General features: G+C 50.4%; 2 protein-coding genes across 11 annotated transcripts in view; both read right to left on the reverse strand.

Annotated features, from left to right (window-relative positions):
- Nucleotides 1-14363, reverse strand: part of LOC115496429 (uncharacterized) — a 266317-nt gene that overhangs the window by 24337 nt on the left and 227617 nt on the right. For 5 of the 10 annotated variants that reach the window (XR_012057463.1, XR_012057467.1, XR_012057470.1 and 2 more), the window contains one exon: nucleotides 3840-9376. The exons of 4 other annotated variants lie outside the window; for them this stretch is intronic. Coding sequence is in view for 1 of the 6 variants with exons in the window: in XM_072933606.1 (XP_072789707.1) it covers nucleotides 9274-9376 (103 nt within the window). In the remaining 5 variants the exon portion in view is untranslated. The remainder of the gene's footprint in view (nucleotides 1-3839; nucleotides 9377-14363) is intronic. One more of the 10 variants, XM_072933606.1, reaches the window with a different exon arrangement.
- SOX2 (SRY-box transcription factor 2) lies at nucleotides 11222-13631 on the reverse strand. Its single transcript, XM_072933605.1, has one exon. The coding sequence runs from the start codon at nucleotides 12167-12169 to the stop codon at nucleotides 11222-11224; it is 948 nt and encodes a 315-aa protein (XP_072789706.1). The 5' UTR covers nucleotides 12170-13631.

Below are 14363 nucleotides of genomic sequence, written 5' to 3' on the forward strand. Positions count from 1 at the left end.
GCTTAAAGCGGCCATCTGAGGCTGGATAGCAACGAGGGGAAAGGGGTGTATTCGCGACTGGAAGATTTAGGTTGTTGCTAGGATGTGAGAACAAAAAATCTTCAATAAGTCGGGGAGGGGGGAGGACGGGGCAGAGGGGGAGGAAGGGGGGTTACAAGGTTTGTCACAGGGAAAAGTGCAGACATCTGCTGGAACTTCCATATCTAAGCTGTTCATTTACAGGAGCCAACTTCTGAAATCTCCACAATTAGATCTGCATTGTTCTTTCTCAACAACACTGCCTAGAAAGAAAAGGTCTTCTCTGTCGGGGCCAATCCAACGAAGCGTTTGACGTTATTAAATAATAAAGCGATTGTGATTTACATTGTTGTTCAGAAAAAGGGCCAATTATCCACTGTTATGTTGCCATAAAGATCATATTAACTCGAATTAGTAATCAAACAATATGCTAGCGTTAAAAGTATAGAGAGGACAACGCGACTGGTCTTGTTGCATCCTCACTTTTTCTTGTAAAACCAGAAGCATAAATACACTTGAAAGAGGCGCAGAAACTTCATCCTTAACGGGGGAAAAAGCGAAAGAGGTACCAGCGTTTGTGATTAATGGTCCTCTGTGTTGACTGTTCTCAATTAATTCAAAGCCACCCAAATATCATACTGATTTTTCTGTTTACAAATTAATTCTTCTTTCGAATATCACGGGAAATGTTCCACGATTCTCCGAGAACCAGGACGATTTTTTAAAATGTAATGTCTCTTAGGATTTTGATTTTGGGGTGCTTTTCTTTGTTTTTCATTTTGTTTTGAGTTTGGGATTTTTTTTTTTCTTCAGAGTAACGTTTCCTAGAGGCGTCTGAGTTTCAAGCAAAGAGGAACCTCACCACCACCAAAATGCAAACCCAACCGCATCCCTGCACTCCAGCAAATTTCCTCTGCCACAATCAAATAATTATTTTTATTAAAGCAGTTATTAGGTTTATAACTCATTTGCCACTTAAATTTGTGCAACCAACCAAGGCGATCTAAATAGGTTGGAGTTGCCCCTTGGGTGCGGGGTGTAAGCGGTAGGAGGAGGATTAGCCATGGGTGTGTGCAGCAGGAGGACACAAAGGCTGTCCGGGGCGCGGGGCTGGGGCAGGGACCGCCACCCCCGGCCAAACTCTGCTGCCTTCGCTTTGGAGCTGCCGCGGGGCCAAGGCTGGGGCTGGGGAGATACAACTTGTTGGCACTAAATAAGGCGCTGTCAGGTGATGATGCTCCGGCGCGGTGGAAACGTCCCGAACAAAGTGTAAACGAGACGTTTTTCATGCAGGATTATCGATGCGATGTGGTACGATGTGATGTGATGATATGATACAGCAGCATCGATCTCTTGTCTCCTATGCAGGCAAGGACCATTGTTTGTGCGCGGGATGACAGGATCTGCCCCCTGCAAACGTGCTGCGAGCGGCACCTGACTGCTGCTTTAAAGTCATTTATTGCCAACACCATTTGTGATCGGCTGGGGGTGGGGGCTCCTCCGAGCTCAGGTAATAACCGGGTGGCTGTCAGCTTCTCCCGTTTAGCACTACTCAGGCAAGAATGGCTTTGCCAAACTGTTCCAGGAGCTGATGCTATTTGTTACCACGATTAGGGGAAAAAAAGAACATTCACAGTAACGTGAGTTTCTATAAGCAAACGCCGAGCAATTTTCCTCAGCGCAATGCATCAGCAAGTATATCCAAAAGAGCTTAATCTACTTCTTGCAGGTTAGATGCAAGAGAAATCAGCAAGGGCTGCTCCGGGATGCCATGAAAATCCCGGCTCATTGGCTTGGCCGCGATAGGACGAGGCACATCAAATCGAGGCGGAGAGGGACAGAATCAATCAGTCCTCTTGGCTGAGGAGTGAGCCCTCGCCCTGGAAATAATTTCGAATAAAACTTGTGTAACCAAGTGTAACCTAGCTTACTCTGAGCAGATCGTCGAGAGGGTAAAAAAAAAAAAAAAAAAAAAAAAAAAAAAAAAGATAAAAAAATATTATGGAAATAAGCCACTAAAACAATCTGGACTGAATTAATAAGAGTGCAAAGTTTGTATCCATGTATAAGGATAATATATTAAGCCAAAAAGGAGACAGGTTATCTCTAAACAGGATTAAAATGCGTTCATGTATAGGATTAGACCATCTCATCCATTTAAAAACAGTGTCTCTCCTCCTCACAACACTTAATTATATATTAAAAAAAAAAAAAAAAACAGCAAAAAACTTTCCCGTTAGAAGCACTTGGGAAATGCGTTTTATTAATCGAGAGCTTTTTTTTTTTTTTTTTTTTTTGCAATCAAATGCAACTGATGGCCCTGAATAAGCCGCCTTGTTAGGAAACGGGCCATTTTTTAAAACCTGTGATCAAAACAGACCTGTCTTCAGAGAGAGCACAGCAGATTTAAATGTTCGTCAAAAGGAGTCACAACTGTTCATTAAAAGCAAACCCTAACTAGTGCTAATGTATAGCCATTTTGTGAGCTCAGGACTGTAGAAAGAGGCGAAAAAAAGTCTGAGAGTGTGAGCTGATGCCGTGCTGGCTGGCAGTGTGTGGTCTATTGTAGGGAATGTGCTTTTTCCACTGAACAGAGAGCCCCCCTCTTTTATTCCCCAGCTCTACTGCACCTGCACTGGATCAGGGAGCTACTGCCATTCACCACATCAACAGAGAAGACATCTCTGACAGCACTCAATTCATTACATTTCTTCCTGCTTTTCAAACCAACGCACAAAAAAAAAAAAAAAAAAAAAAAAAAAAGTATTGCCAATCAGTGCCTGGGGTGCAGGGAAGAAATCTTACAATACTTTATATTCGCCGCTCATTTTGGATTTCATTAGTCGGAAAACTCACTTCTCAGCCAGTTACAACTTTTCTTTCTTTCTTTCTTTCTTTCTTTCTTTCTTTCTTTCTTTCTTTCTTTCTTTCTTTCTTTCTTTCTTTCTTTCTTTCTTTCTTTCTTTCTTTCTTTCTTTCTTTCTTTCTTTCTTTCTTTCTTTCTTTCTTTCTTTCTTTCTTTCTTTTTCTTTTTCTCTCTCTTTCTTTCTCTGTCCTTCCTTCCTTCTTTCCTTCTTTCCTTTTTCTTCTTTCCTTCCCGGCTTAGGGGGCTGCTGGAAGGGGAGCCGGGGCCGGAGCCGCTCCCCTGCCACGGCCGGGGCAGTTCCACAGCGGGGCTCCGCAGCCCCGGGAGCGGAGATGGGCCCATGCCGGGGCTCCCCAGGAGAGTTTATTCAGAATTCATGGGAGCAGAGCCCCAAGTGTCCTGCAGCAGCTCGGGGGGTGCGGGGGTGTCACCGGCGGGACCGGCGGCCACTGCGGGGAGGGGACGCGCCGGCCCCCCCAACCCATAGAGAAAGTTGTTATCGGCCAAACTTCTCGAAAGGGACTCCGGGGAATTTGGGAGTAGCTTGGTTTCTCGAAGAACCGTTTTTCAGAAGCATTTGCAAGCGAAAGAAACCGAGCCGAGGGGTTTAGCTTCAGGTATTTGATCTCGCCGGACCCAGACATCTAATTAGAGTGGCCTCAGCGATTGAAATGGTGTTAATTCCCATTGTTCCCCGCTCAGATCCCTTGGCCCTCCACAGCTGGGATGCTCTCCTTTTGAAAATGCTAGATAAAAATATTTCTATTTGAAACAAACAACCAACCAAACAAACAATTTCTGCATTTCCCCCTTTTCTGGCCCATTTTCCTCCATCACAATCAAAAGCAAAAGCAAACTCCTGGGTATTTTTTTTTTTTCTTGCAGACGCTGGCAAAGAATAACACCCCCTCTGTGGGATCTTAACAGAAATAAATCACAAGGAGCTCTTGCCTACCTGAAAAGTAGGAGGAAATCCGACTGTCTGGTTTCGGGTGTAAAGTGTGTATCGATAAGGAAGACACAGCCGACTCAGAAACGGGACCCAGTTAATCTATGGGTTTCTTTACATCACCCCCTGTTAGGATGTGTGCTTTGGAAATATTGATTCATTGCGACAGGAAAGTCGCAGCTACTGTGTGTGCATAACATGGGGAGGACACGGAGCGAGAACCCGCAGCAAGGCAAAGCCCACTCACGGGAGAGCCAGATTGCTTTTTAAGCTAAAACTAATAATTTCATAACTGATTCACATTCAATCTGGCGCCAATGACGTCACGGGGTATTAGCATACGAGGAGGGATGAAGCCAGTGTGGCTGGAGTTGATAAGGTGCCTCCTGAGGAATTCGCTGCTTGTTTTAATACATTAATTATTTCTCTGTCTTCCTCAACTTCTGCAATTTGTAAGAGCTTAAAGGAACCATCATTCCCAGCGATGCCAGAAGGACACGTTGGAGAGCTTCTCCCGTGGCAGCGGAGCCCGGCAGGCGGGGGCAGCTGGGGATGAGCCCCAGCCCCGCTCCCGGAGCCCGGCAGGCGGGGGCAGCTGGGGATGAGCCCCAGCCCCGCTCCCGGAGCCCGGCCCGGCCGCCCTGCGGAGCGCTGCGGGACTCGGTTCTGACCGAGCCGCCTCCGGGCCTGGGCGTCCCGACTCGCCCGAGTAAGGTCGGCTCGCCTGGACCGGCCGCCCCAGCGCTGGGAGCTTCCCGCAGGATGGGAGGCGGGTTTGCAGGATCAAGCTCTCAGCCTGGAACGCGTGTGAGTTGTGGGTGTGCGGGAGTGAGTGTGAGCTGGTGTGCCAAGACACCCCTGCGGAGCCTTCCCGCGGGAAAGCCTCTGCAGAGCCCCGTGTCTTTCCAGCACCCGGTGGGATTCCCCCCTCTGCCCCTCCCCATCCCCTGCCGTTAATCACGATTTTCTGGGGGAAAAAAAAAAAAAGGGCCCACATTACGTCATCAGCCCTAACGCTGCGGAGATGATGGGGTCACCGAGGACCCGGGGCGGGGGGCCCGCGGGAGGCCGGGCCTCCCCCCCGTTCCCTGGGGCAGCGGCTCCGTGCGGGAGCGGGGGCACATCCCGGCCCGGGCCCGGAGCAGCGCTGCGCCCGCCGCGGGGCTCGGGACGGGGGACGCGCCGTGGGGAGACGCCAGGACACAGCCCAGCTCCGTGCCCCGGGGCTGAGCGCTCTCCCCCGGCCCCGAGAGCTTGTAGGAACCGGCGGCATCGCCGCTTTGGCCCCATGCAGCCCGGCCGGGCCCCGCGGCAGCGGCCTGACAATTCCCTGTGCCGCAGGGTGCCCCTCGGGGACCCTCCCGAGCTGCCACCTCGCCCCTCTGGAGAAGGCAACTGCCTTGGAATAACCGCTCGGTGATTTGAGTCTGAAACACATTCGGAGGGAAGGAGGGAGGGAGAGGCGCTTTCATCAGGGAGTCGGGGGAACGGGTAGGGACGGGCGCAAAACACAAACAAAACACAGAGAAATCCTAAAAGAATTAAATACAAAAGGGACAAATTAAAAAAAAATAAACACCAAAACAAAAAAAATCTCAAAAGATAAAGCCACTCTGTACAAGCTCTCGCCCACATGGCAGAGGTGCTGCGAGGCAGCACGCTGCGCCAGCGGATGAGCCAAACTCCTGCAGAAACTTCTCCGGCCCGGCCCCGCTCCGTTCCCCGCGGGCGCTCGCAGCGAGGACCCCCCGCCCACGGGATTCCCCCCGTTCCTGCCGGCAGGGCTGCAGCGGCCCGGGCTTCTCCTGCGGGACAGCCGGGCCCCAACCCGCACCACACTGCCCGGGAAGGGCCGTCCGCGCTCCCCTCCAGCATTGCTAAATTGTAATGGGAAATTGCAGCTTGTTTCGGCGCGCCCCCTCCCCCTGTACGCACAGGCGCACACGGATACAAAAACACGCACACACAGTCACACACGGTCACACACGGTCACACACGGTCACACACAGGCACACACAGGCACACACGGTCACACACAGGCACACTCACACACGCACTCCCACGCACGGCTCAGCCGCAGCAAACCCTCAGCGAACTCCAAAGCAAAGCTCCAAAACCATCCTGGGAGCTTCGGGGTTTCGCTTTGTTCCTCCTGGCCGCTCCTCCAGCCCGCAGCTGCCGGAGCGGCGGCGGGGCCCGGGCAGGGCCGGCCCGCAGGACGGAGCTCGCCCTCCGCTCCGGTGCGGCCAAACGCAGCTCCGGGAATTTCCACCCCGGGCTCCTTTCCTTTCCAAGCGAACCAGCCCCCACACTCACTGTAGCGCTGTACGTCCTCGCCAAGTGAATTGATTCCTCAAAAGCAAAATTGTACCAAACTCTCGCAATTCCCCGTGCCATCGTCAGAAAAACTGGTTTTAATTACCAAAACTAAAATAGCGGCGGTGCTAACTAGCAGGCGATCAAACCGCAATCAAACTTAAATCTCTGAGCAGTTAGCTATAAACTGTCAGCAATTGAAAAGTAAACCTGGTGCACACAAAGGCTCTGTTTAATTTTCTTGTTGTAATGGCTCTAAATGAGGACCCCATCACTATGCAGTTAAGCGGTGTTGCTTGTCCCCCTGAGGCGCTGATCAGTTCTTTTTAATGTGAGAAAACTGGCAGCTCGAAGCCCGTCAATGGAGCTCCCACAACAAAAGTCCTGAAAAGCTGAATGAATTGGGTTTGTAATTACTGCTTCCCTCTCCCCCCTTGCAGCTTATCTCTTATTCATTCAACATACATTATTGTCACCTAATCGCACACTCCCAACGTTATTTTGGGGTTTTTTGCCTTTTTTTTTTTTTTTTTTTTTTTTTTTTTGGTATCTACTACTACGGACATGTTTGTTGTAGAAATTAAACAAAATAATCCTCCCTTCTCTTTCCCCTCCTCACCAAGAAAAATGTTGAAACGACAGTGTCAGGCGAGGCTGACTGGCGTTTAAAAAAGCAAAGACGAAGCTCTTCTGCCATCAGAATGTCAGCATTTTGCATATATCCTCGGAAATCTTACAACCACCGAAGCAGGTTTTACATTTTAGTATTTGAGTTAGATCAGGATTTAAATGACTGAAGTGTATCTAATCACACCTATCAGTAATGGGCCTCTTTCTTTCAGTGGGACTTACATTATATACTACTTAAATTGCTGGGCTATCTACCTCCTATTCGGAGGCAGATATCCAGCTCTGCTGCCCGTTGGGGAAGAGGAGGAATGAATATCGAGAGAAAACACTCTGCTGTGAGGATCACTGTCACCCCTGATGTCCCACCCGGCACCAGTGGGCATCTCAAGGAATCAAAACGTGGTTTCGGCTAAGAAATGTCTGTCGGCAAGAGAGAGCCACGGGCTGGAGCCGGCGCTGCGAGGCAGAGCCTCTCCCCAGATCCCCCACCGCAAGAAGCTGTCGCTTGCAGAAATAACTACAGCTATTACAACCAAATCTACTAACAGTCTAAATAATTAATTGAACCATTGCTCTTTGACCCTTGGAAAGTCCAGTAGGGACCCGTTTGTAGTAATAATACCCCCGAATGAGCCCTTGTCAAATATTCATTTAGTGGTTAATGTGAGCGATTTCCCCCTGGGACAGTCTGTAATACCAGCTTCCCAGCTTTGGCAAGAAACCCTGCTAATCTACCTCTCCAGTTCCGCAAAATATTTTAACACCCCAGTACTTAAAAAGCCGTAAAAAAATCACAGGGGAAACTATAATCTTATCCTTGGGTTCACTTCGGCTCTGTAGAAGGTTAGGGAAACATTACACTGGCACTCTTGGGCCGAGCATCACTCTGGCTATAAAATACACAACAATTCACGAGAGAGAAACCACGGAGAGCCCCAAAGGTCTTCAATAACCAAAATAAAAACATACCCACGAGCTCTGCTACACATTTCAGCTGCCATAAACGAAAGACCAGGATAATGGCTTAGGTGTAAATGGCGCTATTGAATGTGTTGAATTTAAAATGAGCAGTGGACAATGGCGTTCCTCCAAGTAGCACTTTAAAAATAAAACTGTTCAGCTGTACATGTAAAATGCTTTGGGTTATCCTCCCTAAACGGATAAATGGATGGATGGATGGATGGATGGATGGATGGATGGATGGATGGATAGATGGATGGATGGATGGATGGATGGATGGATGGATGGATGGATGGATGGATGGATGGATGGATGGATGTAAGGAATCTGTCCAAGTGATATCAGGTTTCAACCACATATATTTCAAATCGTACTCCGAAATCTAAGCTTAAACAAATTGCCCTTATAAAAAGTTGCTGAATTCACTAAGCCTGAATATGTGGCTTAGTGCCTTTTGTTTAGGGGTATTAGCTCGCCTTCTCTATGCGAATTGTAAAAGGACCAACATTTCCAAATACCCCCCTCGAATATTTTAGTTAGCACTTCAAAAAGGGGCCAGGTTTTATTGCTGTTAATTGGCTAAGATTCGCTTTTAAAAATGGAATCGTGATATCGATTGGGCTTTTATTCCTGGTTCTCTTTTCTCAGCGAGGCAAGCGGGAGCGGGGATGTGGGCTCGTTACCACGTGAATAATCCCCAAATGCATTGCAAACGCTCACAGCTCTGAAAAAGAATGTTTTACTCGTTGCATTAGCGTAAAAGACACAGAAAAGGTTGAGAATCTGCAAAAATTATTGTCCGGCCCAAGCACCGCGACGATGTAGAAATAAAAGGGACAAAGGAAGCTAAACTACAAAACCAGGCAGGGAGCAAATCACCACGTCTCCCAGTCTGGCAATGTTACTTTTCATCTGGACACCAGGCTTCAAGGATGGAGGCCAGAACTGAGCCTAGGAAATAGCAATACCAAATAAAAGCCACAACCAGCCAGGTAATTGTGTGTGTGTGTGTGTATGTGTGTGTGTATTGTGTGTGTGTGTGATCGCGTGTGTGCATTTTACCCAGCTTTCTTCCCACCCCCGACCTAAAGCGAAATCCAGTGGCTGACAAGAAATACTGGAGAGAAAAGCTCAGCAACGCTTGCCCCGTGCCGGAGTGCCCACTCTGTGCCTTGCCTAGGCCAAACATCACATGCTTTCCTTGCCACGTACCACATGCCATTAGCAGAACAGACGACCAGTTTCCAATCACAGTACTTCAAATCCCAAAATCCGTACATTTTTCTTTATTATTATTATTATTATTATTATTATTATTATTATTATTATTATTATTATTTACATCTGCCTCTCGCGCGTTTCCCCGAAGGACAGCCGCGTTAGCAGCAGCAAACAGCCGCAGGGATGCCGAGCTGCGCTGCCCATCGCCCCCTGCCCTGCCCTGCCCGGGCCTGGCTCCGGCCGGGGCCGCCAGCGCGGAGCGGAGCCGCGTCCTCGGCAACTGCGGGTACGACCGTACAAAGTAAAACTCTACCTGGCACGGACGGCGGATCTCTCCTTCTACATGGCGAGCGCCACCGCTTCTCTTTGGGGCTGTGACCGGCTGCAGAGAGTGTCCGAAACGGGGCTACACCGCGCTGGCAATTTAAGAAATAGGATTCAAGAAAGAGCTGTGATAAAACGTGAAAGTCTCTGGCATTCGACTGTTTTTGTTTGTTTGTTCTGGTTTTTTTTTTGTTTCTTACCTCTGCCCGGCCAACCCTACGCCCGCCCCACCTCTCACCTCCTCCTGCGCGGCCCAGGAGGCAGGAGAGGAAAGTTTGGGAAGAGGCGGACAAAGGGAGCGGCCGGGCCGGGCGCGCTCGGGTTCCCGGCCGCGGGGAGCCGGCTCCCCTCCTGCCTGCCCGGCGGAAGGAGGCACGGTCGGGAAAGGGAACAGAGAGAAAAGAGAGAAGGGCATTACCCGCCTGTGGCAGCCGGGAGGCCGCGGCAGTGCCCGCGGCCCGCTCGCCGCTCCGCCGGCCCCGCCAGCCCCAGCTCGGCCCCTCCGGGGGCAACAAGTGGCCAAAGGCAGCGGCGACAGAGCCCCCCGAGCCCGGCGCACCCCGCGACCCCGGGAGGGACGGGAGGGAGCCGGGAAACAGCCCCGCTCCGCGTTCCCGTCCCCCCGAGGGAGGCACAGGCACTTACTCCATTAAAGCTATCGTACTTTCTCTCTATATATGCATACCTATAAAAATATTCATGCGTTTTATATATATATAGCTATATATTACTGCATTATTTATCGTATTCGGTTGGCTACGGTGATACCTTCTACTGCATGAATTATTTAAAAAACATCTTGCGTTACAAAAATAAATCCAAGACTCAAGCGGAACTTCAGTGTCCATATGTCAAAAATTTATTTATCTCAAACTGTGCATAATGGAGTAAAAACTTAACTTGAATATGTACCTGTTATAAGGATGGTATTAGTTCAAATATATACATGGACTGTCGGCAGACTGATTTCAAATAATACAGAGCCGAATCTTTAAAATACAACTACGGAAAATGAGGAGAAAAAAAAAAAAAAAAAGAACTTAAAATATCATCACAATAAATTTACAGAAATATTACAAACCATAAGAAAATATTTCAAACACAGTAATTTCAGGTTGGTAATTTTCCTTTTTTTTTTTTTTTTTTTTTTCCTTTTCTTTGAACAGAATGAAGTCTGGAAACAAAAAGTTATTATAAATTAACAAACGGCGTGTGAACCTGCATGGCAATTTTTACTTTTTAACAAGAAGTAAAAAAAAAAAAAAATTAAAAAAAATTTAGTACAATCTAAACGTTTGCCCTTATCCAGCAAACCAAGCCCATGGTTCGCAAGTACTCATCCTACATTTTTTTATCTTTTGTACAATTTCTAAAACAATTTAAATGTCCAAATGCCGTAAAATAATTTCCTCTCCTCTCGCAGCTGCTGTAAATTCAGCTGCCACAACCACAATGGTCCAAGAAGACTCTATTTTTTAAAAATAATTGGCAAATTCGCGAGCTTGTTTTTTTTTTTTCTTCTCTCTATATTACCAATGGACATTCTGATTGCCATGTGTCTTTTGATAAATACTGTACAAAAGTTGCCTGCAAATATTAAAACATCTTCCTCTTCGCTCTTTGAGTCTAGCTCTAAATATTATTGGTAAAGACTTTTGCAAACTTTCTGCAAAGTTCCTACCGTTTTAACTAGAACTTTTTAAAAGTTTTGTGTAGTTGCTTCCCCTCCGAGATCTATACAAGTTCCTTGTCGGTTTAATTTCTGACACCCACCCCCCCACACGAAACCCCACCCCCACCCCCCTTCCGGAGTTTTCTCTGTACAAAAATAGTCCAAAAAAAAAAAAAAAGTCCAGAATTTCTAATAAAAGTTTTTTTGTTGTTTGTTTTGTTTAGTTTTCCTTTCCCTCCCCTCCCACCCCCCCGGCCCCTTTGTCTTACATATGTGATAGAGGGAGTGTGCCATTAATGGCTGTGCCAGGAACAGGTGCACTCTGGTAGTGTTGGGACATATGAAGTCTGCTTGGGGCAGCTGGTTCTGGTACTTCAGCACCTGGTAGATACATGCTGATCATGTCCCGAAGGTCCCCAGCTTGGCAAGGAGCCCTCGAATGAGACGAGGAAGTGACTACGGGGGGACTGGAGCTGGATTCCGTCTTGACCACCGAGCCCATGGAGCCCAGGGCCATGCCCGGGGTCCCTTGCTGGGAGTAGGACATGCTGTAGGTGGGCGATCCGTTCATGTAAGTCTGCGAGCTGGTCATGGAGTTGTACTGCAGGGCGCTCACGTCGTAGCGGTGCATGGGCTGCATCTGCGCCGCGTTGTGCGCGTTCAAGCCCGGGTGCTGCGGGTAGCCGAGCTGCTCTTGCATCATCCCATAGCCTCCGTTGGTCCAGCCGTTCATGTGCGCGTAACTGTCCATCCTCTGGTTCACCCCAGCTCCCAAGGTGGCCCCAACCCCTACCCCAGTCGTCATGGTATTGGTGCCCGGTGCCAGTAAGCCCCCCGGCAACGTGTACTTATCCTTCTTCATGAGGGTCTTGGTTTTCCTCCGGGGTCGGTATTTATAATCCGGGTGCTCCTTCATGTGCAGAGCTCTGAGCCGCTTGGCTTCGTCAATGAAGGGTCTCTTCTCCGCCTCGGATAAAAGTTTCCACTCCGCCCCGAGCCGCTTGCTGATCTCGGAGTTGTGCATCTTCGGGTTCTCCTGGGCCATTTTCCGCCGCTGCCCGCGGGACCACACCATGAACGCGTTCATCGGGCGCTTGACCCGGTCCGGGCTGTTCTTCTGGTTGTTGGCGGCCGAGTTGGAGTTGCCTGTGCCTCCCCCCGAAGTTTGCTGGGGGGCGGGAGGCTTCAGCTCGGTTTCCATCATGTTGTACATTCAAACTACTTTTGCTGGAACCAGCCTTGAGCAGAGAAACGAGGAGCAGCCGCAGCGGAGTCCCAAGCCGGACTTTTTTTTTTTTTTTTCCTAGGGAGGGGTAGGAAAGGGGGGAGGGGGACTCCCCAAAACCACACTTGGATCAAGATCAGGATCTTCTTCTTCGCTGATGGATTAATAATGCTAATAACTGCTATTATTACCGCCGGAGTCTTGATTTTAAAAAACTTCTTCCTCCTTTTTCCCTTTTCTCTGCCTGCCGCTCTCTCTCTCTCTCTCTCTCTCTCTCTCTCTCTCTCTCTCTCTCCACCTCGGTCTTAAAGAGCCAGCAAACTACTTTACCCCCTTTTGCAAACACACACACTCTCTCTCTCTGCCTTGACAACTCCTGATACTTTTTTGAACAAGTTAATAGACAACCATCCATGTGATGGGGGCTTGTCAGGCAATAAATGCGTTCGCTGCGGCCAATCAGAGCGCGGCGGCTCCGCCACTGAGGACAAGTCTCTTCCCCTGGTTTTGCATGAAACGGGGCGGGGGCTGGGCGCGCCGGGACGGCTCGGCGGGGAGGCGGGCCCGGGGGCGGCCCGGGCGGCCACTGGGAGCCTTTGTATCTCCCCTTCCAGCAACAGGTCACACACGCCTTTTGGAGGAAGTGGGTAAACAGCATTGTTGCTACGTGGTGGTTTTTTTTTTCTTTCTTTTTTTTTTTTTTTTTTTTTTTCCTCCCCATTTAAGTTGGCGTTGGCTCGAGGCTAGGAAAGCCATGGGGTGAGCGGAACGGGGACGGCTTCCCCCACGCCTGTGCCCCTCGGGACAGAGGGGCTGCGCGGGGCCCTGCGTGTGCCTCGCCCGCCCCGTCCAGGCCGTGCATTCCCCGCCAAGCGGAGCCCCGGCCGGTGCTGCTGCTGGCGCCGCCGGGAGCGGAGCCCATCTCCCGGCCATCGCCCGGGCCCTTCCCCCCGGCCTCCGGCCTCGGAGCTGGGGGATGTCCAGTGCAAACACGGGTTTCCCACCTGTCCCCGCCGAACACAAAGCGGGGCCGGGACCCCTCTGCAGACGCTGGGGAGGGCTCCGGGCCCCGCTCCGCCCGCCGCTGCTCCCGGCGGCACCGTCACCCCGGGGGCTGGGGGCACGGCCGGGCGCTACGAACACGCAGTTTTGTTTCCCTTGTTGTCACTACACGGGCCGCACAAAGCCGCGGCTAAGTTTACTTCCACTCTCTTGTTGGGATCTTTGTTGCTAAACCGCACTTGACGACAAAGGAAGGAGGGGAGAGAGGACGCGGAGCGGGAGCGGGGGGGAGCCGCTCGCCGCCCCGGCCGCGCTCCCCCGCGCCGCTCCGCGCCTCCCCTTGCCTCGGCGGGGTTGCTCCGCCTTTCGGTGCGGTGGCGCTGACGGCGGGGCCGGCGGGGGTGCGGGGGAGCCGCGGGGCCGGAGCGGGGCCGGAGCGGGGCCGGGGCCGGGGCCGGGGCCGGGGCCGGGGCCGGGGCCGGGCCGGGGCGGGGGCAGCGCGGGGCGCCCCGGCCGCCTCAGCCGCGGCGCTGCGGCGCCCCCTGCCGGTCCGGCCGCGCCCCGGGCGGGAGGCGCCGCCGGAGCCGCGCGGGGCCGGGGGGAAGGGAGCGGGATTGACACCCGGAGGAATAATAATAATAATAACAACAATAATAATAACAACAATATCAACAGAGAATAATAATAATAATACAAACCCGCCGGCCAACAGGGACGCATCTGTATTTTTTAAAAAAATGTACGTAGATTATGCAAATAGATCCTATCGGGTCCAATGCGTTTAATTCGAAAATGTATATATAACCCCTAGATAAGTGATAGGTTAAACCGTCGAAAAATAGGTGCAAATTATGAGATGTGGGGTATAACCGGATTCTGATTGTTCAGGCACTCCTGAATGCAGGAGTGTTAACTGAATGCAGGCTGTTAACTGTCTTATTGTTCTCCCTTTGGTCTCTAGTTGATAAAGTTATTAAAAAATAATTTTAGGGATAATTATTTTGAATTTTTTTTAAAAGGGGGTAGGTGGGCGGTGTAGGTGCTTGCTCATTGTGCTAAACCGATAAGCGAGAGCTGGCGGTGTGCAGGCAAGGGGTTATTTTTGCTCTGGCTGTAGCTGCGGGAGGTGCGTGGGGTGCACGGCCCAGAGCTCCACGCAGGACCAGGCATCTTGGGCACT

The sequence above is a fragment of the Taeniopygia guttata genome, chromosome 9 (genome assembly GCF_048771995.1).
Source record: "Taeniopygia guttata chromosome 9, bTaeGut7.mat, whole genome shotgun sequence".
NCBI lineage: Eukaryota > Metazoa > Chordata > Aves > Passeriformes > Estrildidae > Taeniopygia > Taeniopygia guttata.

Excerpts from the sequence above, each read along its gene's own strand:
- SOX2 (XM_072933605.1), bottom strand. The coding sequence starts at position 12,169 with ATGTACAACATGATGGAAACCGAGCTGAAGCCTCCCGCCCCCCAGCAA.